Raw genomic sequence first — 27,316 nt, 5'->3', positions numbered from 1 at the left:
TGGCAGGACTTTCTAATGAGAGAAGAAAAATGCTATTCATAAGGCTTTGTATCCAACCACACCTCTTAAAAACTCTGCAGTAGATTAAAAAAAGACACTTCCTTTCCAGTTCCCATTACATCAGTGGTTACCAACCGTTTTCACTTTTTAAAAGAAAAAATAATTTTTTTATTCCAGAAACTAGGAGTGGTGATATATTTGAATAATTAGAAATTAATTTATTTAATAATTAATTATTTTATTATGTTTTTACTAATTAATCTTAACTTTTCTTTTCTATTCTGCATTGTTTTTTATCTTTCATTCAAAAAATTAACAAAATTCTAACCTTTCATTGAAGTAAAATGAAAAAAAAAGTGGGGCACCCCAGGAGCTTGAACCTGTCCAGCCATGACACCCTGTTCCACAGGATTATAAATATGAGGAACACAAAGGCCAAATATCCCTTAATCATCCATCACAAGAAGTAAAACCAAAGAATATCGTCATGATGTGCAGAGCAAGATTTTTGAGACTCACGAAATAGAAAGTGGCTGAAAGAAAATAGCTAAAAAAGCGTTGAAAGTTCCCATTTCCACCATCAGGGCAACAATTAAGACGTTCCAACCAACTAAACAGTGGTTATGGTCCTATTGCACGGTGAGGAGGAGAGTTTAAATGGCCAAAGACTCTCCAAGGATCACGGCTTGGGTCAGGAACCCTTAAAAAAAAAACAAGATCAAACAGCCCCTACATCACCAAATGTTGTTAAGGAGGGTTTCAAGAAAAATCCTTCTCGCTCATTCAAAAACAATCTCCAGCATATTCAGCTGTCAGACATGACTGAACTTCAAATGGGACTGGCTTCTATGGTCAGATGAAACTAAAAAAAAAAAAAAAAAGAGATTTTTTGGCAGGAAACCCACCAGATGTGTTTGGTGCAAAGAGGGATAAAAAGTACCCCATGCCCACAGTTAAATATACTGCTGGATCTTTAATGTTGTGGGCCTATTGGACATCTTATTCAGATACATGGCATCATGGATTCTATCATATACTAACAGATAAAAAATCTAACCTGACTGCCTCTGTTAGAAATCTTATAATGGGCTGTGGTTGGATCTTCCATCAGGACAATGATCCAAAACAAACATCAAATCAACACAAAAATGTGTCACTGAGCACAAAATTAAGCTTCTGCCAAGGCTGTCCCAGTTCCCTGACCTGAACCCTAGAAAATGAGTGTGGTGAACTGAAGAGAAGAAGCACCAACATGGAGGATCTGGAGAGACACTGTATGAAGGAAGGGTCTCTGATCTCTAGTCAGGTGCTTCTCCAAACTCATCAGGCATTATAGGAGAAAACTCAGAGCTTTTAACTTGGAAAAAGGACATTACAATAATTGGGTGCCAATGTGAACTAGAGAAAAACATTTATTTCATAATGAGATTCTCCATTGTTTTACTTCAATGATAGGTTAGAATTTTGTGAATTTTTTAAATGACAGAAAAAAAGTATAAATGATGATAAATAATATGTAACATGCAGTCTATTACATTGATCCCCTTTAGGTCAAGATACCTAATGAAAGAAAAAAAAAAGAAAAAAAAAAGACAGTGCTCCCATGAACAGCACATTTATTCACCATTCAGCAGATAGCTTCCTATCTCTGTACAAGCAATATAGATTCTGTTAGCATATACTCTTTCTATAGTACAATAATCATTTACACAAATATACACAATTTAAAATATAAACTTATTCCAAAGTACAACATACATGTTTTTTTTCTTTTTCTTTTTTTTCACGACATAGCGTTTCATTGAGGCAGTCCACACAATTTACTTTCTAAAGTGGGTGAAGAGCACAGGCAACAGTAAGTGGGCTCAATCAGCACAAACCGAAACGAAGACGTAGAAGAGGATTTCTTGAGGATGACCTACAGTACAGCTGGGCTGGATAAAACTCTTTGGATCATGCACTATCAGGCCTTTCTTGATGCATTGACCATGATTGTCAGTTTTTGAAGTTCATTGCTTTGTTACAGTAATGTATGTTCCTCTTAAGTAACACCATGTTGTTATTGTATGATTGTATGGCACATTTAAAACAGTCCAAATCATGTGCACTTGAATGTGTCCATTGTGCAAAAAAAAGTTTTTCCTCCACACCGAACCCAAGTGCATAATGAAGTGATCAAATAAAAGTGTATAAGCTTTTGCTTCTCTCTCTCACTTTCACTTACTCATATGGAAGTTGGTTTCTGCCACAAATTAAAAAAAAAAGTAATTGCATCTTTTTATCTCAAATATCACACATTTCTGACTTTTACTAATAATTCTGAGTTTACGTCTTGCGATTTTTTTTCTTCCATGTAATAAAAAATAAAATAATTAAGACTTTCTTACAATTGCAATTTTATTTAAAAAAAAAAGTTAATTGCAACTCACAATTGAAACCTTTTTCTTGCAGTTGCAGTTTCTTGCAGTTTATCTCACAATTTTGACTTACCTTCTTTATATCATAAAAATTATTATTTATTTTTTTTTTTTCAAAATCCTGAGTTTATATCTTGCAATTCTATTTTTTTATTTTTTATTTTTTTTGGTTTGTTTCCATTATGAAATAAAAAGAATAAAGTTAACATCTTGCAATTCTTACATTATTTCCTTAGAATTGTGAGGTTATAAATTATCTCTTATAAATGAGTTTATACATACATACATACATACATACATACATATATATACATATATATATATATATATATATATATATATGTTTTTTTAAAAGTCTGAATTGTGAGACTTAGACTTGTGAGATAAAAAGGTCGCAATTACCTTTTTTAATTTTATTATTCCACGGCAGAAATAAGCTTTCGTATTCTCATGCACACACAATTGTTCTACACCTGTGATATAATCTGCATATTAAAACTGGGTGATCGTGACTGTTTGGACAATGGGCTTCCAGAGGAGAACGGACTCCCGGGGGAGAGGAGATCCTGGCTCCGAGTCGTTCGCCCTATACGTTCCTCTTGTAAGCTGCTTGCTGACAGATAGTGTGCCCTGTCTGCACTGAGGCTTCCCAGCGATAGGCTATCTGTAGGTCCCGATGAGCCGTTTAGGCCGGTACAGTCAAGAGACTTGCTAGAAGACGTGCTGCTGGTTTTAGGCGGCACACCAGCAAAGGGAGGAATGTAATGCGGATCCAGAAAGCGTCTGGGAGCACTGGGACTGGGTCCTGTGGTATGGAGGCTGACAGCAGGGGGAGGGGACTGGTGCCGTTGGTGAAGGCTTCGGAGGGCGGCTCTGGTGTCGGCCGACGTGCTTTCCCTCTGCCTGGCTCCCGGATCTCGGGAAGGTCGAATGCCCGTTATCACCCAGTCACGTTTCACGCTGCTGGGCTGGCTGCTGCTGGAAGCCCCAGAGGAAAACCCTTCATCTGGGTCAAAAGAGTCCTCTCCACAGCTCATGCCGTCAGCATCTGAAACACAGCAAGGGGAAAATGAGGCAGAGAAAACAGAAAGCCGGATTAACTAGATTTGCATGTCCTAGAGGAAATTCCAGCGCTTGCAAGGCAGCAAAAGAATAGTGTTAGGTGAGCTTAGAAGTAAGCTCAGGCTTTTGGATGTGTCTCAGTGAAATGTTGCATCACAGCTGCTTTGACACTCTTGTGTTGATTCTCCTGCACAGCCGATAGAACACAACATGACACCGTCTTTGAAGTGTAAAGCTGCAGTTACACTAGACTTCATTCGCTCCATTCACTTTTATTCATACACATGTGAACGTGAGAGAAACTCAAGCTCAGGGGGGAAATTTTGTTAGTGAACCCCAATGAGATGATCCAAGATTGTAAATACACTACAGTTTCAAAGTTGTATTTCTTTTTTTAATACATTTATTCAGTAAGGATGCATTACAGGTGCATCTCAATAAATTAGAATGTCGTGGAAAAGTTCATTTATTTCAGTAATTCAGCTCAAATTGTTGGCCTTCTGGAAAGTATGTTCATCTACTGTACATGTACTCAATACTTGCTAGGTGCTCCTTTTGCCTTAATTACTGCCTCAATTCGGCGTGGCGAGGTGATCAGTTTGTGGGCACTGCTGAGGTGATATGGAAGCCCAGGTTTCTTTGACAGAGGCCTTCAGCTCATCTGCATTTTTTGGTCTCTTGTTTCTCATTTTCCTATTGACAATACTCCATAGATTCTTTATGGGGTTCAGGTTGCTGGCCACTCAAGCACACCAACACCATGGTCATTTAACCAACTTTTGGTGCTTTTGGTAGTGTGAACAGGTGCCAAATCCTGCTGGAAAATGAAATCAGCATCTTCAAAAAGCTGGTCAGCAGAAGGAAGCATGAAGTGCTACAAAATTTCTTGGTAAACGGGTGCAGTGACTTTGGTTTTCAAAAAACACAATGGACCAACACCAGCAGATGACACTGCACTCCAAATCATCACAGACTGTGGAAACTTTACACTGGACTTCAAGCAACTTGGGCTTTTTCGAGTTGATTAGCTGATTGGCATGTCACCATATTCTAATTTGTTGAGATACTGTGTTTGTGGTTTTTTGTTATTATAATTTGTTTTGATAGAAAAGGAGGATTTTGATTCTTGAGTTTGTGTGCACTGAATTTATTTAATATACGAGTTTCACAATTTGAGTTAAATTACTGAAATAAATTAACTTTTCCATAACATTCTAATTTATTGAGATGCTGCTGTAAATTGATCAAGTTGATCACAGTAAAAACTTTTCAAATAAATGCTGTTATTTTGAACATTCTATTTATTAAAGAATCTTTAAAAAAAAGCAGTACATCAGTTTTCAACAATGATAATAACAAGAAATGTTTCTTAAGCAAATCAGCATATTAGATTGATTTCTGAAGAATCATGGGACACTGAAGGCCGAAGTAATGGCTGTTGAAAATCCAGCTTTGCATTACAGGAATAAATCTGATTTTAAAATATATTCAAATAGAAACGTTTTTTTTTTTTTCTATTTCATAAAATATTTCATTTTTATAATACTTTTCTTTTTTAAACTGTAAAACACATTTCACAATATTACTGCCTTTTCCTGTATTTTTGATATAATAAAAACATAATTGTGAACATGAGAAACTTCTTTAAAAAACATTTTTTAAAAAAAATCTTACAGACCACAAAATTTTGCACAGTACTGTAGATGTAAGAAATGCTGTGTTCAAGCCCATCTCATTATTTTAAGTGAAAACAATAATAAAGCTTTAATCTGTTATTTACTGTTAGTAACTGGTAATTATGGCATGATGGTGGTCTTCATGTGAACTCAATTTGCAAATACTGTAATCATTCCAACATGACTTGAAGACACCAAAACAAGACCAATTACAATTCAGTATGCAAATATTAATATCTAAAGAAATGTGAACATTAAATGTTTTGAGCTGAATTAACTGCAGAAATTTGTAAAGAAGGAAAAAGAAGAGGAACATCAGTATATCTTGCCTTGCAAGCACTGTAAAACAAAACTGAACACAAAAAAAGGGTTAAACACAGATTATCATAATACAACACAAAGGTATGTGGAGACACTAGTAACAGACAGAAGGAGTTTTCCATGCATTGGGGTCAGTTTAATCTGTAGGCCAATGGACACTTTATGGTCAATTAGGGCAGGGCTTGTGCATGGACTGTCTAATGGTGAGATGTTCCTGAGCCCTGCCTACCCCCTTGTAAGGTTAGGTGAATGGTGCACTTTATCCGCCCGTGTGCCACAGGATTGTCTGGTCTCTCCAGTGGGGTGTTTCGGCTGGGGGTGATGGAGGCGTAGAATTCGGCCGTGGTTGAGAAATCAAAACAATCTGAGGTGAAGACAGTGAGTGTACTGAAAATGACGCTGACAGAGGGAACATTTCACACACAAAAATGGTATCCTTTTCCTGATGCTTGAATAGATGCATTGGAGGGACTGATGAAGATGTTAATGTTCTCATTATGGTTTTAATGATCATGAAGGGGAAAAAATAAGAAAAAAAAAAATGGATATAAAATGAAGATGTTTTGGTCACACTTTAGTTTGGGACCAATTCTCACTATTAACTAACTAGTAACTATGAATTTTGCCTCAAAAAACTGATCATTTTGCTGCTTATTAATAGTAGGTAAGGTAATTGTTAATTTTAGGTGCGCTGTAGGATTAAGGGATCTATGCTTAATAATCTATTAATATATGCTTATTTATTACTAATAAACAGCCAATGTGCATGCTGATAAGCAACTAGTTAATAGAGGGAATTTGTCCTTAAACTAAAGTGTTACCAAGGTTTTGGTCTAACTGTGTGTGTGTGTGTGTGTGTGTGTGTGTGTGTGTGTGTGTGTGTGTGTGTGTGTGTGTGTGTGTGTGTGTGTGTGTGTGTGTGTGTGTGTGTGCGTGTGTGTGTGTGTGTGTGTGTGTGTGTGTGTGTGTGTGTGTGTGTGCATATTTTGCATACCCTCTTGTTTCCAACGGAGGCGGCGAATGGAGGCGGTAGTGACCGCTGCTTGTGAGACACATCTCCCGGCAGGTGTTACTTCCACCTCCAGAAGGTTATGCGAGCCCTCTGGAGGACGGGACGGAAGTGAGCGACTAATTGCATTTGCCACCTGAGGATCAGAGGTCAACGAAATGCAGTGAAATAACACATTTCCGTGAAGAATTGTAATTTAAATGTTGTTCTTGAAAGACTTCATGAAACACGGAGAACATGTTCATCTTTTTGTTTGTTTGTTTGCTTTCATTTAAATGTTCAAAAAGCAATGTTTTTGACAAATTTAAAGGAAAGAAATACTACAACATAAAATGATGAAAAAACATTAAAGATTCTGCACAATTTCTTGATCAGCGATGAATTAAGTAAATTTCAACTTTAGAATGACTGCAAAAATTCACAGGAATACATTACATTTTAAAATATAATAAAATAGAAAACATGTGTAATAATACTGTATGTGCTAGAGTACTAGTGATGTTGGAAGTTGCTATATGAACACAGCAACTCCAACTTTACTAGTACAGTTCATTTGAGTCCGAAAATCTGAGACCACCAGTGAAAATGATTCCATTTTGCATTTTTTTTTAAAGTAGTTCACATGTTCAGATTCGGATTGCTTGATTTGGAACTGATATTTACTCATTTGATTGCTGATCAAGAAATAGAGCAGAATCTTTCATATTTCTTGTCGTAGTATTTCTTTGCTTTAAATTATTCAAAAACATAGATTTATGTATATTTAAATTAAAACAATATATATATATATATTTTTTTTTTTTTTTAGTGTCTCAGGCTTTCGGACCCCACTGTATTTTCCCCAAGTGTACTGTAACAAATGCCTTTTACCAGTAATGGCTGTGCATGGAGGTCTAGCTGTGCTCGGTAGAGGATGTCATCCAAAGCTTCCCTCCCCAATTCCCACTGCCCATTATAACTGTTGATGGGAGAGAGCATCATCATGCAGATGAGAACATTAGCACACCACTTAAACCGTTAATTGAAAATTAACAGGAATTAAATATATAATACATTTCCTTCTCTTATGTAAAAAGAAAATATCTTTGAATGCTCTCAGAAATACACTACCATTTAAAATTTGGGGTCGATAAGACTTTTTTTTTAATATTTTTCAGGAATTAAATTAGTATTTTTTTTTTAATATTTTTGAAATAAGACTTTTTTTTACACAGTAATATTGTGAAATATCATTACATGTGTTTTCTATTTGAACATATTTTAAAAAGTAAAGCATTCCAGTGATGGTAAACCTGAAATTTCATCAGCCATTCCTCCAGTCTTCAGTGTCACATGATCCTTCAGAAATCATTCTAATATGCTGATTCGGTGCTCAAAAACCATTCCTCCAGTCTTCAGTGTCACATGATCCTTCAGAAGTGCTGCCTAAAACTTTTGTGGAAAATGTGATATATTTTTCTCAGGATTCTTTAATGAGTAGAAATTTTAAATCATTTACTTTTGTAACATTATAAATGTCTTTATTGTCACTTATGATCAATAAAATGCATCCTTGCTGAATAATTTATATATTAAAAAAATCTTACTGACCCCAAGCTTTTAAACAGTTGTGCATGACATATCAAAACTTGGTTTTTCACAAACTAGTGGAGTTTTTATACATCATATTTCTAAGAAACAATCAAAGCTATTAATCTTTTTGCTTTATTAAGAGTAAAAAATGTTAGCAAAAGTAATAGCACCTCTCCTCGAATTACACTCTAAATGTTATTATTTAGGTGTTCATCTTCAACATTCAGCAGTAATTATTCAACAATTCCCCTATTATTAGAGATAAACAGTGTCATGGTCAGTTATTAAACTTACATGGCGTGGTAAACAGCAGTCAGCATCTGCACCATAAACTCTGGCTCCAATCGCACCCGGTTACACGGCTCCTTCCACGACTTTTGCTGCTGCCGCGGGTAACCGCTCACACACAGCCTGTATAAACGAGGAAAGTATTTAATGACATGTTTATTAGGTCTTTATGCTAATGCTGTGACCCACCACAGAAATCCATTGCTCTCTGTCTCTTTCTTTTAATCAGTTTAATCATTCCATCTCTGCCTGTACCAGCAAGAAATTTCAGAGCGAGAGTGCGAGATGCTCCCGGATCGTTAACGAAAAGACTTACCGTGTGCTCATTCTGCAAACCGATTGGTGGGAGGACGCAGGCATAAAGACCACGGCTGAGTTGTAGCAGAGCATTAGAAAAGACAGCACCTCAAACCTGCAGGAGACACACACACGCTGCTGTTACACAACCCCCCTCTGACATCTGCATAATTTAACAACGATACATCAGACAGCAGTACATTATGAGTCAGCGACTGTCGCTGTGTATCTATCCGCTGGAACGGGTAATAACAAATCACACTACATCTGCACAGATTTCGCTGTCATGAAGCTCCAGCAGCGGTTTAATGAAATAAAAATGCTGAGAAATCATTACAACCCATTTCGACCTGCAGGAAAAAGTAACCGCTGAGTCACGGCAATAAAACAGTCCAGCGGGCGACGGTGTGATTAATCAAATGCCCAAAAATATTCCACACATCAAACCTACTTTCTACACAAGAAGGAATGAGTACAAAACCTCAGTTTGACCAAAAAATTTAAATTAAATGAAAAAAAAACAAAAAATCACCTGTTCTGGGAGGTAAATGTCTCTCTCTGAGATAGCAGACCGCTGTACACCACCCGGATGAGGTCGTGCTGGTTCAGGGCTCCCTCAGTTAGCGCCATGGAGCCCAGGCTGGACGGCTGCGTTAAACGTAAAAGCATTCAGCATTAGTTATTCATTCATGTAATGTTCAAAAATAATTGTTACTGAATATTCATGTCAGTAAAATAACCTCAATGCTTTTACAGCCTTATTAAGTTCAATAGAAACCATTTTAAATTAGATTACTTGAGGAATGGGCCTTATTTTTATTGGCAAAGCATGTAAACAAGCATAAGATGGAGTTTATCCTGCTGAAAAAAAATCTTCTTAAATGATCTTTAACCTGTCTACTGATATTTTCTTTTTCTCTATATTTTATTATTACATTATTATTATTATTATTTTAATTTATTGTCTATTCTTATTATGATTAATGCTTAATTATATGTATGTCTGGACTATGTCTGTACTTTCTGTACTGGAATCTCCTGACATTAAGACGAATTCTTTGTGTGAGTAAACAAACACACTTGGCAATAAAGTTCCTGGTCTACTGTCTAGTCTTAGAAAGGTTGTGGGTACTTTTTAGATGGACAAGGCTGGGAGACAATCTTAAACCAGATTAGTTTAGATTAGCTTTTATTTTATGTTTCGTTTTATTTTGTGTTTTTTTTAGTGTTTGGAAATTTTGGTTTTTGTGTGGTGTTTTTATTGGTTTACTTTTGATTTTTCTCATAAACGCACATGTAAAGTGTGTACAAAATTTCTATTTTGATTATGATGATTCAGGTCAATTTGGCCTGCATATTTTCCGCTTACAGGCCAAAAAAAAAAGTTATGTCAGTTTCTCAACTACCCTCTGAGAATATTTACATTTATGCATTTGGCAGATGCTTTTTTAATCAGAAGAAACTTACACTGCATTGAAGGAATACATTTTTGTAAGTTTATGCATGTTCAGCTGAAAACTGAATCAATGAACTTGCCGTTGCTAGCGCCATGCACCACTGCTTGAGCCTCAGGAAACCACATGAAAGAAGTGCTTTCCCACACTTCCTTTGTTTAAAAAAAAATGTTTTTACAGATGGTTTTTTTAATAATGTTGTTTTTTGTTCATTGTTCTGAATCCACTTTGGGTTTTGTGTGCGTAATAACAGGAGATATCATCTTCACTGATCTGACACTGATACTCATATAGCTTAGACACCCAATAAAATCCCCTCTTACCTCATGGTATATTGAAGGCTTGGAGAGAGACGGTATGGTGAATGACAGCAGGTTTCCATTTCCTTTACTGTCCACAATCTCCTGCAAAACAACATATACATATAGCATATGTCAAGTTTAGATATTGAATTTCAGGAAATTGGAGGTAATGCACAACCACCAATCTCTCACCAGGTTATAGATCCCCAGTAGCAGGGCTTCCACACAGCCATTGCGGTAGCGCTCTCTGCTGGCTGAATGATACAAGTACACCAAGATGAGCTCAGGCAGGAACTGCAGAGTAAACCGACGCAAACCCTCCTCTGAGCTCCGGTACAACTCAAACAACTGATGACACACCGGAGCCAGCAGCTAGAGAGGAAGAGAGGAAGACAATGATATAAAGTAAAACAGACAGAATGGGACACAAGGACTGAGAGGAACACTCCTTTACAACATTAATAAATGATAAAAAAAAAAAAAACACCAGCATTAGGAAGCAGCATATTTAAGACAAACTCTAAAAATTAAACTGTAAATTACAATATGATAAGAAAATATAAGAAATAATCTTAAATATGAAATTAAAACTGAATCAATCAGAATCAAATCAAATTTATTTCCTTGCAAATATTGATGTTAAATTGGTCTTTTTAAGGGAAAAAATTATTAATATTATTATTATTATTATTTTAATTTAAACAACTTGAACATGCTGACATAACTTATCTCATGCAGTCATTGAATATATTAACCAATAATAATATCAGTTTTTTTTAGTATTGTGTATATACTATTACAGTATTTATTAATATTTTGAATTTGCTTGCACTTTAACAATTTCCATTTTTATTTCAGATTCAATTTTAGTCATTTTGTTATATGCTTGTTATTTATTTGTATTTTTTTACATTTCTATTTAGCTTAATTTTATTCCAGTTAGTTTCCAATGCAACATTTCCAATTTTCTAATTTTCTCATTTTTTCTTAGTTTTTAAAAAAAATCTTATATTTGTAGTTTATTTAATTTCAGCTTTATTTCAATTAATGACACAGTTTTAGTTTTAGTTAATGATAACAACACTAAATAATCAGAATAAATAAAATCAAGTCCTAACTCACATCATGCCACTAAAAATCACCTCTGAATGTGCATATCAATACGTGTGTCTTCAGAATGAACCGTTACCCAACAAAAAACCCTTTTGGCAAGAAAATACCCCTAACATTCTTAGATTAAACATGAATCTGGCCTGAAGCATTTCAAAACCCTTCATCATACCTCACTGCTGGGCTGCTCCTGAATAACAGCGTAGAGAGCAGGTACCAGAGCTTTCTTCAGACGCAGGCTGCCAGAATAGCTGCGGATTTGATCGTCAGGTAACGTCTAAGAAGGAGAAATGGTGGTTGGCATGACTAAGCAGCCTCGGCCTGGAATTGAATTAACTTGGAGGCTGAAAATATTCCTCCATTACGTTCTGAGATTACGAAACCAAATGTGGTTAATGGGACATTGCGCTCAGATCACTTGGGAAGGGAGGGCTTAATTTGAGTGAGCTATATAAAAAACGTCATATTAAATCCTGCAAGGATGTCAAACCTCGCACCTTAAACTCTGAGAGCCATTCCTCCACCACGCCACGCTCTGAACAGAGCATGGTCCTCCTGAGAGAGAAAATATGGAGAAGGTGAAGGGAGTAAGAAAATATGTACACAAGAAATGTATTAAATAAAGATTATTACCACTCTTGCACCAAAATCAAGGACCAAAATTAACTCTTTTACCACAATGTCACTGAATTGAGAAAATTTGCCAGAAAAAGATCTTTTCTCATTGACCATGAGAATATATTTTGTATTATTACATTAAGTGATGCAAAACAGTTTTATGGCTAGTTTGCATGTCATTTTCTCTGGCGCAGGTTATGTATACTATTTGTAAATTAAGTCATTGGACTAAATTTATATTTTTCGTGATCTTAAAGTGCCCCTATTCTGCCATTTCAATAATGCCTTTCATACAGTGTGTAATGTAGCTGTAAAAATCTGCAAACTTGTAAAGCCAGTGCATGATAAATAAAGTTAGTTATTTACTAGGGTGCACGATAAATATCGGCCGATAATTAATGCGCATCTCGTCAGTAAAGCCGGTTCTCTAATCAGCAGTAAATTCCATCAGGTGTGTGATTTCACATAGAGCAGCTGTTACTACACAGAACCGTTGTTAACTAACAAGCTGATGCGCATTAATTATCGGCCGATATTTATCATGCACCCCTATTATTTACTTAAGTATCCAAAAAGAAAGAATCGACTCTGAACAGCCTAAATAAGGCATCAGTTCTGTGATGGCTACACATCATGGGGTAACACATTTGCATAATGCCCGCGTTCTACCTTGGTCAGACGCAAAGATTTTGTCCCGCACTCAAACACTGTAGTTTGTAGCTGTGTCCTGCGCTGTGGAAGTAAATTGGTTTTATTTTCACTTCCGAAAGATAAGGCTGCATAGAATCAGTAGTTAAAAGTCACAGCAGTAAAACGTTTTTGTGTTCCCATCATTTTAGTGACGACTACTTCTCTAATCTCGGGAAGTTCAACGCGGGATTCACAAAACACTAGCTCTTGAAAGATGGCTCAGTACAGTTTATTTGGACCAGCTGACCAACCAGTAAGTATGATAAATAACAGATGTTTATATTTTCTAAAGAGCATTCAAAATATAGAACTATGGCAATGGGCTTATTGTTTCGGACACATGCTGTACGTGACAGACCAATCACAACAGACTGGGCCATCTGACCAATCAGAGCAGAGTAGGCTCAAGGAAAGGAGGGGTTTAAAGAGACTGAATTGAATTACTGCTTTGAACGAATCGTTTGAGAATTGTTGGAAAGTGAGGTGATGATTATTAATGCAGATTTTGAAGAAGTCATAATTGAAGAAGAATCGGAAGCACTTTTTGACCTTCCATTGACCTTGCATAGGGGCACATTAAAGAAATCAATGCTTTTATTTTTGTATTGTGAATTATTGTTATTTATTGCAATTTTATATTCATCAGAAATCCTGAAAAAACTGTATCATGGTTTTTACAAAAATATTATGCAGCACAATTGTTTTCAACACTGATAATAAAAAGAAATTATTTATTAGAATGATTGTTGAAGGATCATGTGACACTGAAGACAGGAATAATGGCTGTAAAGTATTTTTTGATTAATAATCAATGTTAAAAGTTGACAAGAGTTTGGTTCCAAAACACGATAAACACCATTTTTGTTTTTTTAAATTTGAGTTTCCACCAAAATCAGTATTGTATCTGGTCGGTATTGAAAAGTCAATTTTTAATTTTATGCAAAAAGGCGAGTTATTTGGTCATGTTTTCTCCCTTTTTTTTCCAAACTGCGACAAACGCCAGTCTCCCTTTTTTTGCAGAATGCGATGTATCTGCTCAACCAATCAAAGCGCACCATTCCACACACGCTAGACAGTAATGGCAGCACTTTGAATACACCCCGCATCCTAGTTTTCCTCATCTACTTTGTACTTTGTGATCAACAAACAAGGGCTGCACGATAAATCGCATGTGATTGTCATGTGCATCTCATCAGTAAAGCCATTAGTATCGGTAAATCTCCATCACTTGCTTTCAGATGGAAATTATTCAGATGCATTTAATACACAGAGCTGTAGATCACTGACAAGCTACGCTATATCGCGTTCATTAGATGAATCACATTCGATTATAAACGCGATATTGCGTATCTTGTCATATGTGGATCAACTTACTATGTTGTGTTTGTCGTTTGTTGGTTGAATTACTTTGTTTTGTAAACGCTCAATGAATTTACTGCAGTTTGGGGAAAAAATTATTATACAATTTTATAATAAAATTTTGAAAATCAAAATCTGGATTTGAATTTTTAATGTTATTACTGTATAACCCTAAAGATGCTATGTGAAGGATTAAAACAGAAAATAGTGTTTTTCGTCTTGCCACATTCTTGGTAAAGAAAACACATTTTTACTCAAATTAATCAAAATGGATTTATTGCGTTTTGGAACCAAACTCTTCATTTGTTGTGGGAACCATGTTTTTGTTTTTTTGAATGGTTTTTGATTTATTGAGTTTTGGAAAGAAAATCATTTATATGGAATCGGCATATAGATCAGCATAAACCATCAAAGACCAGAAAACCATCTGGTTTAGGTGTATTATTTCAGCGAGGTTAAACTTCTTCAAAGAATCCCTGAAAATATAATATTTGGTTTGCAACATTTTTAAGTCACGAACTCCCCAAAATTCTCATTCTTTCAGTTGTGTTTCGATTTTGTATTGTTAAAAATGTGCAAACTCCCAAGGAATTTTATTTAAACTCCTAAACTGTTTTTAGTGCTCATTTTGGCTCACCTGGCTCAAACCCAGCTCAGAAGTGTAGATAAGGAGAGATGAGGCTCAGATTCTCCATGTCTCTTGATCTCTGGTCAAACAGCCTGCAGATAAAAAGACGACACACATCCCACTCAAAAAAACTCCATTAAATCTCACACACCTGCCTGACACATATGCATCACGGTTACTACGGTGACTCTTGGCTCGTGTTTCAAACTGAGCATTTAATATTGCAAACACACACAGGTGTTGTCCCATTCAGTCCTAACAGAAGACGTCTGTGTTTATGCATGTTTGTGTGCAGCTCTTAAAATGGCAGTGTGCTGGTGCGGGGCGAGGGTGATGTGTTCTGTTTTGTGATTAGAAATGTGCTGTGTGTTTGGGGTTTGGGAGTGAATCTGAGGTGAACAGAACAGGTGCTTTACATGCTAAACAAAATCTGACAACATCCCAAATACTACTTGTGCTGTCGAGACATGCCCTAATATAGCCTAGAGGAAGCAGAGCTAACTGCACTTACAGCTAGTGTTACAGACTGTTTTTTATTTCTATTTACATGCATAGGTCACGTCTGAGACGTCTGAGAGTTAGCTCATAAACATATGCAACAAGCTAGTGGTTTTGGTCATGTATTTCAGTATTTTTAGTCTAACCGTAGCACATTTGTTGTGTGTTCAGTATATAGTTTTTTGTTGGGTAGTTGACATGAATGTTTAAGCAGTGACAGCAATGACCTCTGGTGTAACATGCTTTACTTCACCTAAAACTGCATATACACACATATATATAAAGTGTGCCTCACATCCGATAATTGCAATAAACTTTGTGTTTTTATACTTTCAATAAGAAACAAAGTTGAAATAAGTTCAAAGTTCAGACAGCAGCGCGGAGCACTAGTGAAAGCCATCATCCCTTCCTCTTTACTACTAGTTATAACACAAAATAACTATGAATGAACATCTCACCTCTCATGCAATAGCCCGGTGTTTCAACCACGGAAAGACAATACTAAAACGGCTTGTAAACAATGTCATGTAGTCATTTACCAAGTCAATCAGGATCCACAGCTCGTTAATTTGCTAGAGAAATTAAATTAATGAGCATTTTGCAAAATATATATTAGCCTATATATTCATATATTACTTAACCTTGTGTCTTAATTATTTTTTTTTTATTAAACTGTTAGTGGTTTTTAATGTGTATGTTTTTTTTTTTTTATTTTAACTGTTAGTTGTGTTTGATGTGTATTTTTTTTTTTATAATTTTGTTTTAATATTATAGTAATGTGCAAGTAATAGGGCTCCCTACATAGTTTACAGTATTAGCTAAGATTAGTTTTATCCTTAAGAAAATTAATTATGAATGCATTTATTTTAAGACAGGTCTACAGTTTTTTTTTTAGTTTTGTTAAATGAATTAATTTCCCCCATGCTGATACTGTATATTATATATTATATTTATATATATATATATATATATATATATATATATATATATATTATATATATATATATATATATATATACAACTATATACACTATATATAAATATTTAACAATAATAACAAAAATTATTACCACAGTTTTTATGATTTCATCAACTTTTGATACATACATTTGCTATATTTACTTCTCTATATCAGCAAGACAGCTAATATTATTAGACACAAGCTAATAATGTGACATTATTACCATTTAAAATAGCTGCTTTATTTTATTTTTTCCTGTGATGAAAAAGCTGAACTTTCAGCAGCCATTCTCCAGTCCAGTCTTAAAGCAAAAATATTTATTAACATTATAAATGTCTTTACTGTGATTAATGTGTCCTTGCTGAATTCAGTAATAGTTAATATTGTCCTGCATCAAAGAGTCTGGTTCCTCCTAAAATAAGCACTTACCGCATATATGCAGTGTAATTTTAAACATACTGTATAGACCTATATTAAATCAAAAGTCTTATTATGCCTAAATGCTTAACAAAACTAATAGACAAATAGATTGTGTTTGTATTATTTATTTATTAAATATGCAGGAGCTGGACTGGACAGTAAAATAAAAATTAATCTAAAATCCATAAATACACTTTTATATGAATTTAACCTAAAATCTTGATGCTGGAACAAAACTTCATCAACATGTTATGTCAACCATTCAGTTTGGTCCCTCCCAAGTCAAAAATTTAAGTTTATCCTGAGGCTCTGCAACAGATTCAACCATGACTAAAACATTTCAAAAATGCAGCATGACTGCAACAAAATAGCAGTCGACACTCTCCTCAAGAGATATTCCCCTCCGCAGACCTTCTGTTTCAAAGCCTTACCTCAAGACAGGGGCAATCTGACTGACCAAAACATTCCTCTGCTGCGTGAACGCAACACGGTTAGGACGCCTGCTCTCCAACCTTTGCCAACGGGTAAGAAGCTTACAAGATTCAGTGCCAGATAATTAAGTGTATACAGTCCCCCTGAAGAGAGACGCACAGCGAGGCCTAAAATAGCCATTGTGAAAAGAGCTTAGTGCAAAGAGGCAGGAAGAGGGAAAATGAGAGGGGATTTCACTAAACGGAGATCAAAGTAGTAAGCATTCAACAAGCAGTTTACTATGATCAGCCTGTCGACCGCAGCGGGACACAATAGAAAGGTCATTGTTAAATAGGCTGTGTAACATACTCCAAGTGCTCTGTTTGAAACGCACTCCAAACTGTCACAGACACACAATCCACCTGCAGTGACGCTCAAAATCTCACCAGATACGTGCAGCTCACGCTGTTACCATAGTGAGGACAAACATTTGACTAAACATATGGACTCACATTCAAACACACATTCCTAGATGCATGCATTCAAACATACCAAGAATTATTTTGTTTTGACAGTGCGAGATACATCTCATCATTCTCAATCCTGTCAAATTAGCCAGATGGTGTCTAATCTCGCCCGGGCAAATCTCTGTGATGCACAGAATACAAGTCCTTGGCAAGGGTCACAGCCCAGCTCCTCTGAGATAAAAACAACTCCCAGTCTAGTTTGATTAAAGTGTTACTCCAGGGTAACTCCAGGGAATCAAGCCCCAGTGATTGCTGCCGTCCTTCCCGTGTCATTTGACTGTGGTTTTTCAGTGAACACAGTGTGTGCCTTATTTATTTATTTATTTATTTTTTATTTTTTTGTCAAAACACACACACACAAACACACACACAAACACACAATAATAATAATAATCATCATCATCATCATTTAAAATGAAAAGCATGATGGCCTGTGACCAAATGATGAAAAACATAATTTTTGCATAATTTTAACTATTAAAGCTTCAAAATACACCACAGTCAATGAGAGTAAGAGTACAATTAATGTAAATGCTTAGCAAGAGATGTTTATTATTGTTTGCCATTACGTTTTTTAACGATCTAACAGTGTTTCATGTGTTTATAGTAATAATATTTTAGTTAACAACAATAAAATTTGTTTTTTATTGTTTGTAATTGGTATTAATCAATTAATATTATAAAAACAGCACATTACATAATAACAACCTAATCATTTTGCAGTAGCTTCTAGTTTAAGTCCTCCAGGAATAATCTATATCCAATCCATATGTACAATTATCTGCTCAGCTCTAATGTCCATTGTAATAATATTAATAATATATAGGGATTTTTATTTACAATAATTTACGATTGTATTTAGAAGAGAAATAAAGCATGTTCATATTTTCGTGTCCTTGTAACATAATTCAAGTCTGAACGTGTTATTCAAATCATCCGTGCAATATATATGACAATGTTGTTAACTTTTTAGTGACCATAAATGTGATTTAATAAATATATTTCATAATCACTCGGCCTAAATTTAACAGAATCGGCGTCATCTTCCGCCAGATGTGGTTCAAATGTATTTAAACAGGCTCGTTTACGTTTATACACACGGATTCTAATGGAATGGTTCTGAATCACATACCAGTAGGATCTGGACTCCTCCGGATGCTGCAGATGATCGCTAGAGTCCTTGAGCAAAGCTGCAATGCGCCTTAAAGGACAGACCCGACACAACGACCACTTCTGAGATCAGGCAGAACATTACTTGTACAATCCCACCGGACCATTACTATTTCTAACAAGGAATCGATGGGTTAAAAAGGGCCTTGTGTTTGCCAGACCGAAAAGATCACTGTCGTGTTGACATCATCATGTATCCCCGCTCTGTAGCTCTTCCTGCCAACTTGCAGCTATTCACCTGACCAATTGAGTCGCTCTGATCGAGCCCTAGTCGCGGCTGGCCAATAGCTGCGCAGTGCGGTGAGTGGTGAGCTGAGCGGTGTTCACCGCTCTGCGCTGCTATTGGCCAGTCGTGTCGTGGGCTCGATCAGAGCGACTCAATTGGTCAGGTGAATAGGTGACCCGTGCTTGGGTTAAGACAGATGACACGCGTCATCGATCTCAGTTAAAATGCACTCAGGGAAGTGTACTGGACTTCGAGCCTATGTTTGCAATTCTCTTGTGGTGTGGTCGTGCAACTATAGCAAATAGTCTGGGGCTGTTGCACTGCATTTTCCATAATGGATGGAAATCTTTTACTAACTGTGCACGAAATGATGGGATTAGTATCGTCATCGTTAGGCAGTTTTATATGCCAGATTGTATTTATGTTTTAATACTTTTTGTTATGAAGGTCATATCAACATCTCGTTTTGCATTAAAAGGATTTTATGCATATATTTTATTGTTTTACTGTCATCCCAGGTATCTCTAAGAAAATCCATCATAAAAAATGAATTACTGTATATGTAGAGCTGTAATCTAATCTAACGGTTACTTAAAAAAATAATAATAATAAACTGTGGTTAATATCAACTGTGAATTTTTCCAATTTCATTTCCAATCAAGATGTGTGGTTTTTTTTTATTTTATTTTATTTTATTTTTTTTATTATGCAAAAATTTAGAAAATATTATAGATTGGATTTGGGCTACATAAAGACAGAAATGACCACATTTTCCTGTAACTGATGTATATTTGCTGTCGGAAAACATTTAAAAAAATTATTATTATAAAATCCAGAGGGCAAAAAGTGTCCATAGTTGAATCATCCACTAATTAAAAAAAAAAAAAGCTTCAGATTTTTAAATAATACCACTGTAAATGATTTTATTACAAGCTGAGGTACATGTTTTTAGCTTTTTGTAAAAGCAGAAATTCCAAAATTCTTTAAGCACATAATACACACTGCATGCAAGCTCATTCAGATACAAAAAATCACAGTCTTTGTTTTTTTGTATAAGCAGAAATTCCAAAATTCTTTAAGCACATAATACACACAGATACAAAAAATCACAGTCTTTCAATAGTCCTTCATTAATCTGACAAAATATTATTGTTCTTAGTTTGTTTCACTGGAATACTACAAAACGAGTGTTCCTCAAGGAAAGAACCAACCCATGATGCACTTGAATCCGGATAAAGAAGCTCTTGAAGTGGGTTTCTAATAGACACCTGCCCTCAACCGCAAACTCACAGTTGTTTCAATTCTAGAACATTTCCAACCCCAGTCCCCCATCATATAGAGGTTGCTACCAGCCACGAGTGGGTTTCCAGGTGTCTATAATCTTCCCTTTAGAATGGACGAAATAAACCGGATGCATCATAGCTGAAGCACAAGCCTGTCAACAAAACATACAACTTTATTATATTAACATGTGTCTTGTTAAGTTATTAAAAACAGAAGAGAAAAAAAAACTATGGGAAATGTAAAAGCCAACACTGATAGATGACGTGTTAAATACGGGCTCATTGCATTGAGGATAAACAAAGCTGAATACGTTTTTTAGTGCAGTGGATAATTGGATATATTTTCTCATTCAGCCCAGCTCAAGTTAATAAAGTTGTATAGTATTGGAATTATGCACTTTATGGCAACATCAGTCAATATCATTATTTACTCTTGTAAAACAAAAATTTTGGTACAGTGTTGATGACCAAATGTGTGTGCTGAAGGAAAACAGTCAATAACTTCTAAAGTACAAGCAATGGCTTAGTCAAATGGAGAATGTCCTTTCATAATGTTGAATACAGTGTGTTTCTGTGTGCTTTGTTTGAGTGTGATGGTTAGTAACTCACATGGTAAGGCATGAGTGTGAGGAGTGACCCCAGTGGGAACTGCTTGAAGTCCAGTTTTCCAGAGATGGGCTCCACCCTGCCGTGTTCCTGAGTCATAGACAGCAGTCTGCAAAACAGACGACACCCTTCATGCTATTTATATCATCTGACTCAAAAAACCTCCTTCTTGCACTGTTGTGATGTAAAATAAACATCTAAACAAGTACAAAAAAAAAACAAAAAAGGTTTTTGCAATGTCATGGCGTTTTTAATATTTGAGAATGGATTTAATGCTTAAATATTTCTTCTCATATGAATCACATTTTGAATGTCAATTCAAATCATTCAAAAGCTATGCAAACAGGGGGCTTAATGTAAATCTACAGATGCACTTGGTTTATATTATTTGAAAGCTATGCAAACAGGGGGCTTAATGTAAATCTACAGCATTGGCTATACTGTCTAAATACCTTAATTGTTAGTTATATTTTTGTTTTTGTTGATTAATTTTTGTTTTTATAAATTATTTAATGTTTTAATAAATTATTTTAATAATAGAAAATTTAAATTCATTTTTGCTAAAGAATACATTTAACACTGTCTAAATACCTTCAAATATGCTGATTTGTTGCTTAAAACACTGCAGAATTATTAAAATTTTTGAGGAATAATTTTATTATTGAACAACAATCATGTTTTCCAAAACTCATATCAAAGCTGAAAGAAAAAGCTATTTTAGGAGGATATCTGTGTGTGCAGATGACTATTATGCAGTATTAGGCAACTTAAACAATATATACCCATTTCAATTATTATTTTGCAGTGAAAGATATAACATTTAACACATTCTGACTTCAAAAACAAAACAAAAACAAATCAGTGACCAATATAGCCCCTTTTTTGAACTCCTTTGATGCTGTTCACCCAAATTGCTGCACTGTTTTACTGTTTTCCCTCCTTGTAATCTCACAAATACACAGGTTCTCTATGGGGGTTCAGATCAGGTGAAAAAGGCCAACATTAGTTTTTCTTCTTTTAGACCCTTTCTTGCCAGCCACGCTGTGGAGTACTATTATGCATGAAAATCATGTTTTTCTTGAAATTTACCACTGCTTGAAGAATAACTGACTGGGAGTTGAGCTTTCTATCCTGCCCCACAAGCTATCTTTGATTAGCAGCAGCCCAAACCAGTACAACCACCTCCATTTAACTTCTCTGCCCCTTTACCGATCCAGCCACGGGGCCCCATTCTATCCATCTGGCCCATCAAGATTTTCAGTCCATAAAACCTTAGAAAAATCAGTCTTGAGATATTTCTTTGCCCAGTCTTGACGTTTCAGCATGTGTGTCTTGTTCAGCCTTCATTACCTTGGCCATGCGAGTATTGCACACCTTGTGCTTTTGGGCACTCCAGTGTGTTGCACTGAAATATGGCAAAACTGGTGGCAAGTCATTTCAGCTGTACGCTTGATCTTTCTCAGTTCAAATATGCCTCCACACGCTTCTTGCGACCCTGTTGGCTATTTTGAATGAAACTTGATTGTTTTTTCAGAAGCTTGGCAATTTATATGTTGATATCTCAAACGGAGTGTGTCACCTTAATAAAGCCTAATAATTTGCACACCTTTGTGAATCATTAAACCACACCCCTTTCTTTCACACCTAATTCTTAATTTGAGGCTTTCTATACAGCTTGGAGTAAGAACAGCATAAAGAGGATGATTGGAATGCCTAATAATATCAGTGTTGTTGCTTAATAAACTTTTTTTCTTATTATATGTTGAAAACAGTTGTCAGCTTAATAAAGCTTTTTGTGAATAATGTGATGCATTCTTTCACAATTCTTTGATTTTTTTTATTTCTTTACAGTCACTTTCAAACAACTTTATGCATTTTTGTTTTTTAAAAAGTATTAATTTAAATAAAATAAAAAATCTTACTGACCCCAAACCTTTGAACAATAGTGTAAATGTAAAAATAATGGGAATTAATAATAATTTAATAATAGCAATTATTAAAAATGTCCTCTATTTTCAAAATTTCATTTAAAAAATAAATAAATAAATAATTTCTATTATCCACCAGTAACTGATATGGTATCACTTGTGCATCCCTGGAAAAAAATACCATCCTCATATCCATCCACATGACCTCTTACTTGAGTTCTGGATGCCCTTCAATGATGGCGTATCCTGTAGGTAAGCGCCCCCCACCATCATGACTCAGTGCTGCCCACCCACAGTCCACAAGTAACTGGTTCCTGTGTGGGTAGTGACCTATGACCCGCGCCAGCACCCGTACTGCAACATCCTCAAGTCTACACGACCCAATGAGGGACTGCTGCACGTCTGGATATGCAACAGATAATATTATGATTCAAAACAAACTGATAACATCACTGCTTACAACGGATTCAACAACAGAACATGGCAACACAGACCATAAAATATGTAGTTCCCAGGATGCACCTCACTCAACATGGCCATGTCGGGGACTGGGTGGCTACAGGAAGGGGTGGAGCCAATGCTGGATTTGGTACCATGTATTCCAGCAGCCTTCAACCTACGGATAGTAGAAACAATACAAAGCATATTAAGTAGGGGTGCACTGATATTAAAATTTTCAAAATTACAATAAGCTAATGATAATATTCATATTATGCCCAACTGTCTATATTAAAGTTACACGCTTCATTGTCAAAATAAATTTCAAATAAAACACTAAAATCAATTATTTAAAATGCTACAAGTGAATTTAGACATCACCAAATAATATACAATAAAAATAACATACATATATTTTTTGCTAAAGATTATATTTATTAGTGTTATTAAATTGTCAGTGTTTAAAATTATATGCTTTGTTGACTATATTAAAAATACTAAAAAGGGATTAAATTATTTTACATGCAACACATGAATATGTTGTACAAAATAAAAAAAATAATATTTAAAGATTTCATTTATTGGTGTTGTTGAATTATCAGATTTTAAAATATTTTGTGTTCTAAATAAAAACATTATCTTTAAAATTATTTTAAATGTGTATATAGTCATCGTAATACAATTTAATATAGACATCACAATATTATATTGTACAATCTAAAAAAGAAAATGTATGTTTTGCTAAAGATTACATTTATTAGTATTGTTAAATGATTTGTGTTTAAAACTATTGTTTTGTTGTCTAAATAAATAAAAAATTAAACATCTAAAAATAAAATCATTTAATTTTAAGACTATAAGTGAATAATGATGGCACAAAATTTTAATGTACAATAAAAAAAAATATATTCGCAATTATTTTTGCTAAAGATTGTAAATTATCAGTGTTCAAAATTATGTTCTGTTGTCTAAAGAAATGAAAAATACTAAAAATTAAAATCAATAATTTTAAATGTTAGTAAACTTATATATTTATATATATATATATATATATATATATATACACACACACACACACATACATATATACACACACACATACATATATTTATTTATTTTTTATTATTTATTTTTATTTTGTTTTGTAAAAGATTCCATTTATTAATGTTGTTAAATTATGTTATGTTTTTAAAGATGAACTTTAAGTGAGCGTTAGATGATGTCACCATACTTCTCCATGAACTGCAGTGTAATCATAGTGGTTTCCTGAGCAACGGCTTTGATTTGTTCCTCCCCCTGACAGGCGTAGGTGTTCCCGCAGTGGGCGTAAATTCCCGTCAGCTCCACCCCTGAAGTATCTGAGATCTCCTGGGCAAGCTGTAGCGCATCTGGGTCATAATGAGGAACACCCGCTTTCAAAACAAAAAACAAACCAATTTATCTTACTGCACCACGCTTCAAACATTTGGACGTACATTTGGTGAACCATCTTCAAGTGTTACCTCTCCCATTGTCACAATCCAGCTTCATCCACACCTTCCAGACTTTTCCCTGCTTTAGAGGTCTCTTCTTCAGTTCCTGTAGGGCGAGGCGGTTGTCCACCAGGACATGGAATAGAGAAAGTCTCTCGGACAGCTCAGCACAGCGCTCCACTTTATCAAATGGCAGAGGGTATGCATACAGTATGTCATCATAGCCGTTATCAGCATAGAATGACGCTTCTGCTAGAGTAGACACAACGATACACCGACGAGAGCCTCCCGTCATGATGTCCGCACATTCCCTGAATACAAGTAACATTAATGAAGAAAGAAACAAGCATTATAACATTAATAGTTAATGATGACACAATTTTTATTTTGGGGTTAAATTAAATGTTCCTTTATCCAAATACTTTGTTTTACTTTTTTACAGTATATAAATGGCACTTGGTTTGATATTCTGTTATATAATAACAATATTTTAATGTTTTAAATGCATTAAGTGTCCAAAAACTTCTTTACTTGGTAGACAATGGTAAAAACATTAATAGTTTATGATTATTAAAAAAAAATTGTTTGGGGGTGAAATGCTCCTTTGTCCAAATATTTTGTTTTCATTTTTAACAGTGCATCTATTGTTTAATCATTTAAAACTTCTTTTTATGAAATGTTTTGCTTCAAAAGGGTGTTTTACATATTTTTCTTTTAAATTAAAGCCACTTGATATTTTATGTAATAAAACACATGTACATATTATGAAATAAAACACTTGAAATATTTTAAGTGTCTTAAGTGACCAATTAAATGAGTCCAAATTATTTATTTGGCAGATAATGATTAAAATTACTAGTACTTAAAAAAAAAAAAAAGGTAAAAACATAATTTATTATAATTATTTTGTTGTGAAATGCTCCTATGTTGGAACTTTGTTTTGATTCTTAACAATATATATATATATATATATATATATATATCTATATATATATATAGATATAGATAGATATATAGATAGATAGATAGATAGTTTAATAGGTTTGCTTTAAATGTGTTTGTGCTGTTTGTTTTTTTCCACAAAAAAAAAAAAAAATTCAAATAAATGACACTTGGTTTGATATTTACTTTTTTTGTTTGTTATATAGTAAAACTTTTAACGCACTAAGTATCCAATACTATTTGGGAGACGCCAGTCAAAATTACTAATGAACATAACCAAACTGATAAGGGCATATAATAAGAGTATTTTCTAAGCATTTTCAAGAGGTTGGAGTTGTTGCGGTGAGAACCTTACAGTGTTTTGTGTGTTTTCATGTGAGGTCGGAGCTGGACCCCTAGTTTGTGGAAGCGCTCCAGCATGCCTTCTGCGTTTCTTCTCACTTTATCCAGGTCAACGATCAGCGCTGGAGTACAAAGGTCCTCGACGAATTCAACAGTCGCCATCATCCAAAAACTGAAAGAAATAAAATACAATTTAAGCATTTCAGCGAAATAGAAACCTGCAGACATGTAAAAAGATGCAGATTGTGCAGGTAAAATAATTTGTATAGCATTAAAATAACTTTAAAATCATTTAATCTAAAATGCCTAAAAGCATCTAATTGCAGTTGTAAATACATTTGAAAAAAGATCGAGTAAACATGAGCTTGATTTATATAATAGTTTGTTATAATAGCTTGTCAAATAGTTATGAAAAACTTTAAATCGCAGCTTTTCTTTCCCTTACCATAAAACAGCGGCTCAAACTCTGATCAATAAATGAGAGAGAGAGAGAGAGAGAGAGAGTGTGTGTGCGTGTGTGTGAAGCCAGAAACAACACAGCGACATAAGACCCGATTTTTCAAACTCAAAGCTCCTGACAGTATTTAGGGAAAAAGATTGATTTTTTTTTTCTCAAAGTGACTTTTATTATTCATTTATTTATTTTTGTACTATTTTAAAAATAGATCTATTTTTTTTGTCCAAGACCGACATTTCAATTTTAAATGTAAACCAACAACAACAACAAAAAAACTATAATAATCTAAAAAGAATTATTATATTTTTAATACTGTGTAGACTTTTAGGTGTATAAGCAAGGAATATTTGGTAGGTTTACTTTAACCTCTGTATTCATAATAGTTTGTATTGTCTTTGTTGCACAAATTAATCCCTTGAAAATGTATTATAAAATATGTAATAAGATTTCAGGCAAACATTGTCAAAATGTATCATATTATATTATTTACATTTATTCATTTAGCAGACGCTTTTATACAAAGCGACTTACAAATGAGGAATACAGCAAGCAATTCATCATAAAGAGGCAAATAAACACAGAAAGTGTTCATAATACAAAGTTTTAAGCATTGTTCAGATTAGTACAAGCTAGACAGTACAAGCTATTATATCATATATCACTGATACTTAGAAAAGGGGAAACAAGTCAGTTTGGAATAGATTTTTTTTTTATTAATTTTTTTGCATATATCGTGTATGAATATGGAGGAGTCAAATTCAGTCTGAATCTCAAATGCTCTGAATCAATGTTAACTGGAATCTGCTCAAATCTTTTGAACTGTTCTTGTTGT

The 27,316-nt window shown here is 34.6% G+C and overlaps 2 protein-coding genes across 3 annotated transcripts; both read right to left on the bottom strand.

Moving 5' to 3' along the window:
* Nucleotides 1-1,599: 1,599 nt before the first annotated feature.
* On the bottom strand, nt 1,600-19,036 carry LOC109065554 (protein FAM126B-like). 2 transcript variants are annotated; one of them, XM_042766597.1, is made up of 13 exons: nt 18,753-19,036; nt 14,813-14,895; nt 12,006-12,063; nt 11,681-11,785; nt 10,591-10,770; nt 10,420-10,500; nt 9,175-9,290; nt 8,662-8,757; nt 8,352-8,468; nt 7,356-7,443; nt 6,471-6,621; nt 5,706-5,840; nt 1,600-3,465 (listed from the first exon to the last, which is right to left on the bottom strand). In XM_042766597.1, the coding sequence occupies exons 3-13, from the start codon at nt 12,054-12,056 to the stop codon at nt 2,885-2,887; spliced, it is 1,701 nt and encodes a 566-aa protein (XP_042622531.1). In that variant the 5' UTR covers nt 12,057-12,063; nt 14,813-14,895; nt 18,753-19,036; the 3' UTR covers nt 1,600-2,884. The 2 variants fall into 2 exon arrangements, with proteins under 2 accessions (XP_042622531.1, XP_042622532.1); XM_042766598.1 differs by lacking the exon at nt 5,706-5,840 and having other exon boundaries at nt 18,753-19,033.
* Nucleotides 19,037-20,179: 1,143 nt separating this feature from the next.
* Nucleotides 20,180-26,581, bottom strand: LOC109069444 (D-threo-3-hydroxyaspartate dehydratase-like). The gene is made up of 8 exons (XM_019086082.2): nt 26,473-26,581; nt 26,041-26,199; nt 24,774-25,054; nt 24,503-24,683; nt 23,328-23,449; nt 23,046-23,235; nt 20,909-21,014; nt 20,180-20,451 (listed from the first exon to the last, which is right to left on the bottom strand). The coding sequence occupies exons 2-8, from the start codon at nt 26,190-26,192 to the stop codon at nt 20,362-20,364; spliced, it is 1,122 nt and encodes a 373-aa protein (XP_018941627.1). The 5' UTR covers nt 26,193-26,199; nt 26,473-26,581; the 3' UTR covers nt 20,180-20,361.
* Between the last annotated feature and the right edge of the window lie 735 nt (nt 26,582-27,316).

The sequence above is a fragment of the Cyprinus carpio genome, chromosome A11 (genome assembly GCF_018340385.1).
Source record: "Cyprinus carpio isolate SPL01 chromosome A11, ASM1834038v1, whole genome shotgun sequence".
Classification (NCBI taxonomy): Eukaryota; Metazoa; Chordata; class Actinopteri; order Cypriniformes; family Cyprinidae; genus Cyprinus; species Cyprinus carpio.
This window is presented reverse-complemented; position numbering and strand designations above follow the sequence as displayed.

Excerpts from the sequence above, each read along its gene's own strand:
- LOC109065554 (XM_042766597.1), bottom strand. The coding sequence starts at position 12,056 with ATGCTCTGTTCAGAGCGTGGCGTGGTGGAGGAATGGCTCTCAGAGTTT. Across the intron at positions 8,758-9,174 it reads ACATTTACCTCCCAGAACAG|GTTTGAGGTGCTGTCTTTTC; the intron begins GTGATTTTTTGT and ends TGTCTCCTGCAG. Across the intron at positions 3,466-5,705 it reads TCACCTAACCTTACAAGGGG|ATGCTGACGGCATGAGCTGT; the intron begins GTAGGCAGGGCT and ends GCTGTGTTTCAG.
- LOC109069444 (XM_019086082.2), bottom strand. The coding sequence starts at position 26,192 with ATGATGGCGACTGTTGAATTCGTCGAGGACCTTTGTACTCCAGCGCTG. Across the intron at positions 24,684-24,773 it reads GGATTGTGACAATGGGAGAG|CGGGTGTTCCTCATTATGAC; the intron begins GTAACACTTGAA and ends TTGTTTTGAAAG. Across the intron at positions 21,015-23,045 it reads GAAGGGCATCCAGAACTCAA|ACTGCTGTCTATGACTCAGG; the intron begins GTAAGAGGTCAT and ends TCTGTTTTGCAG.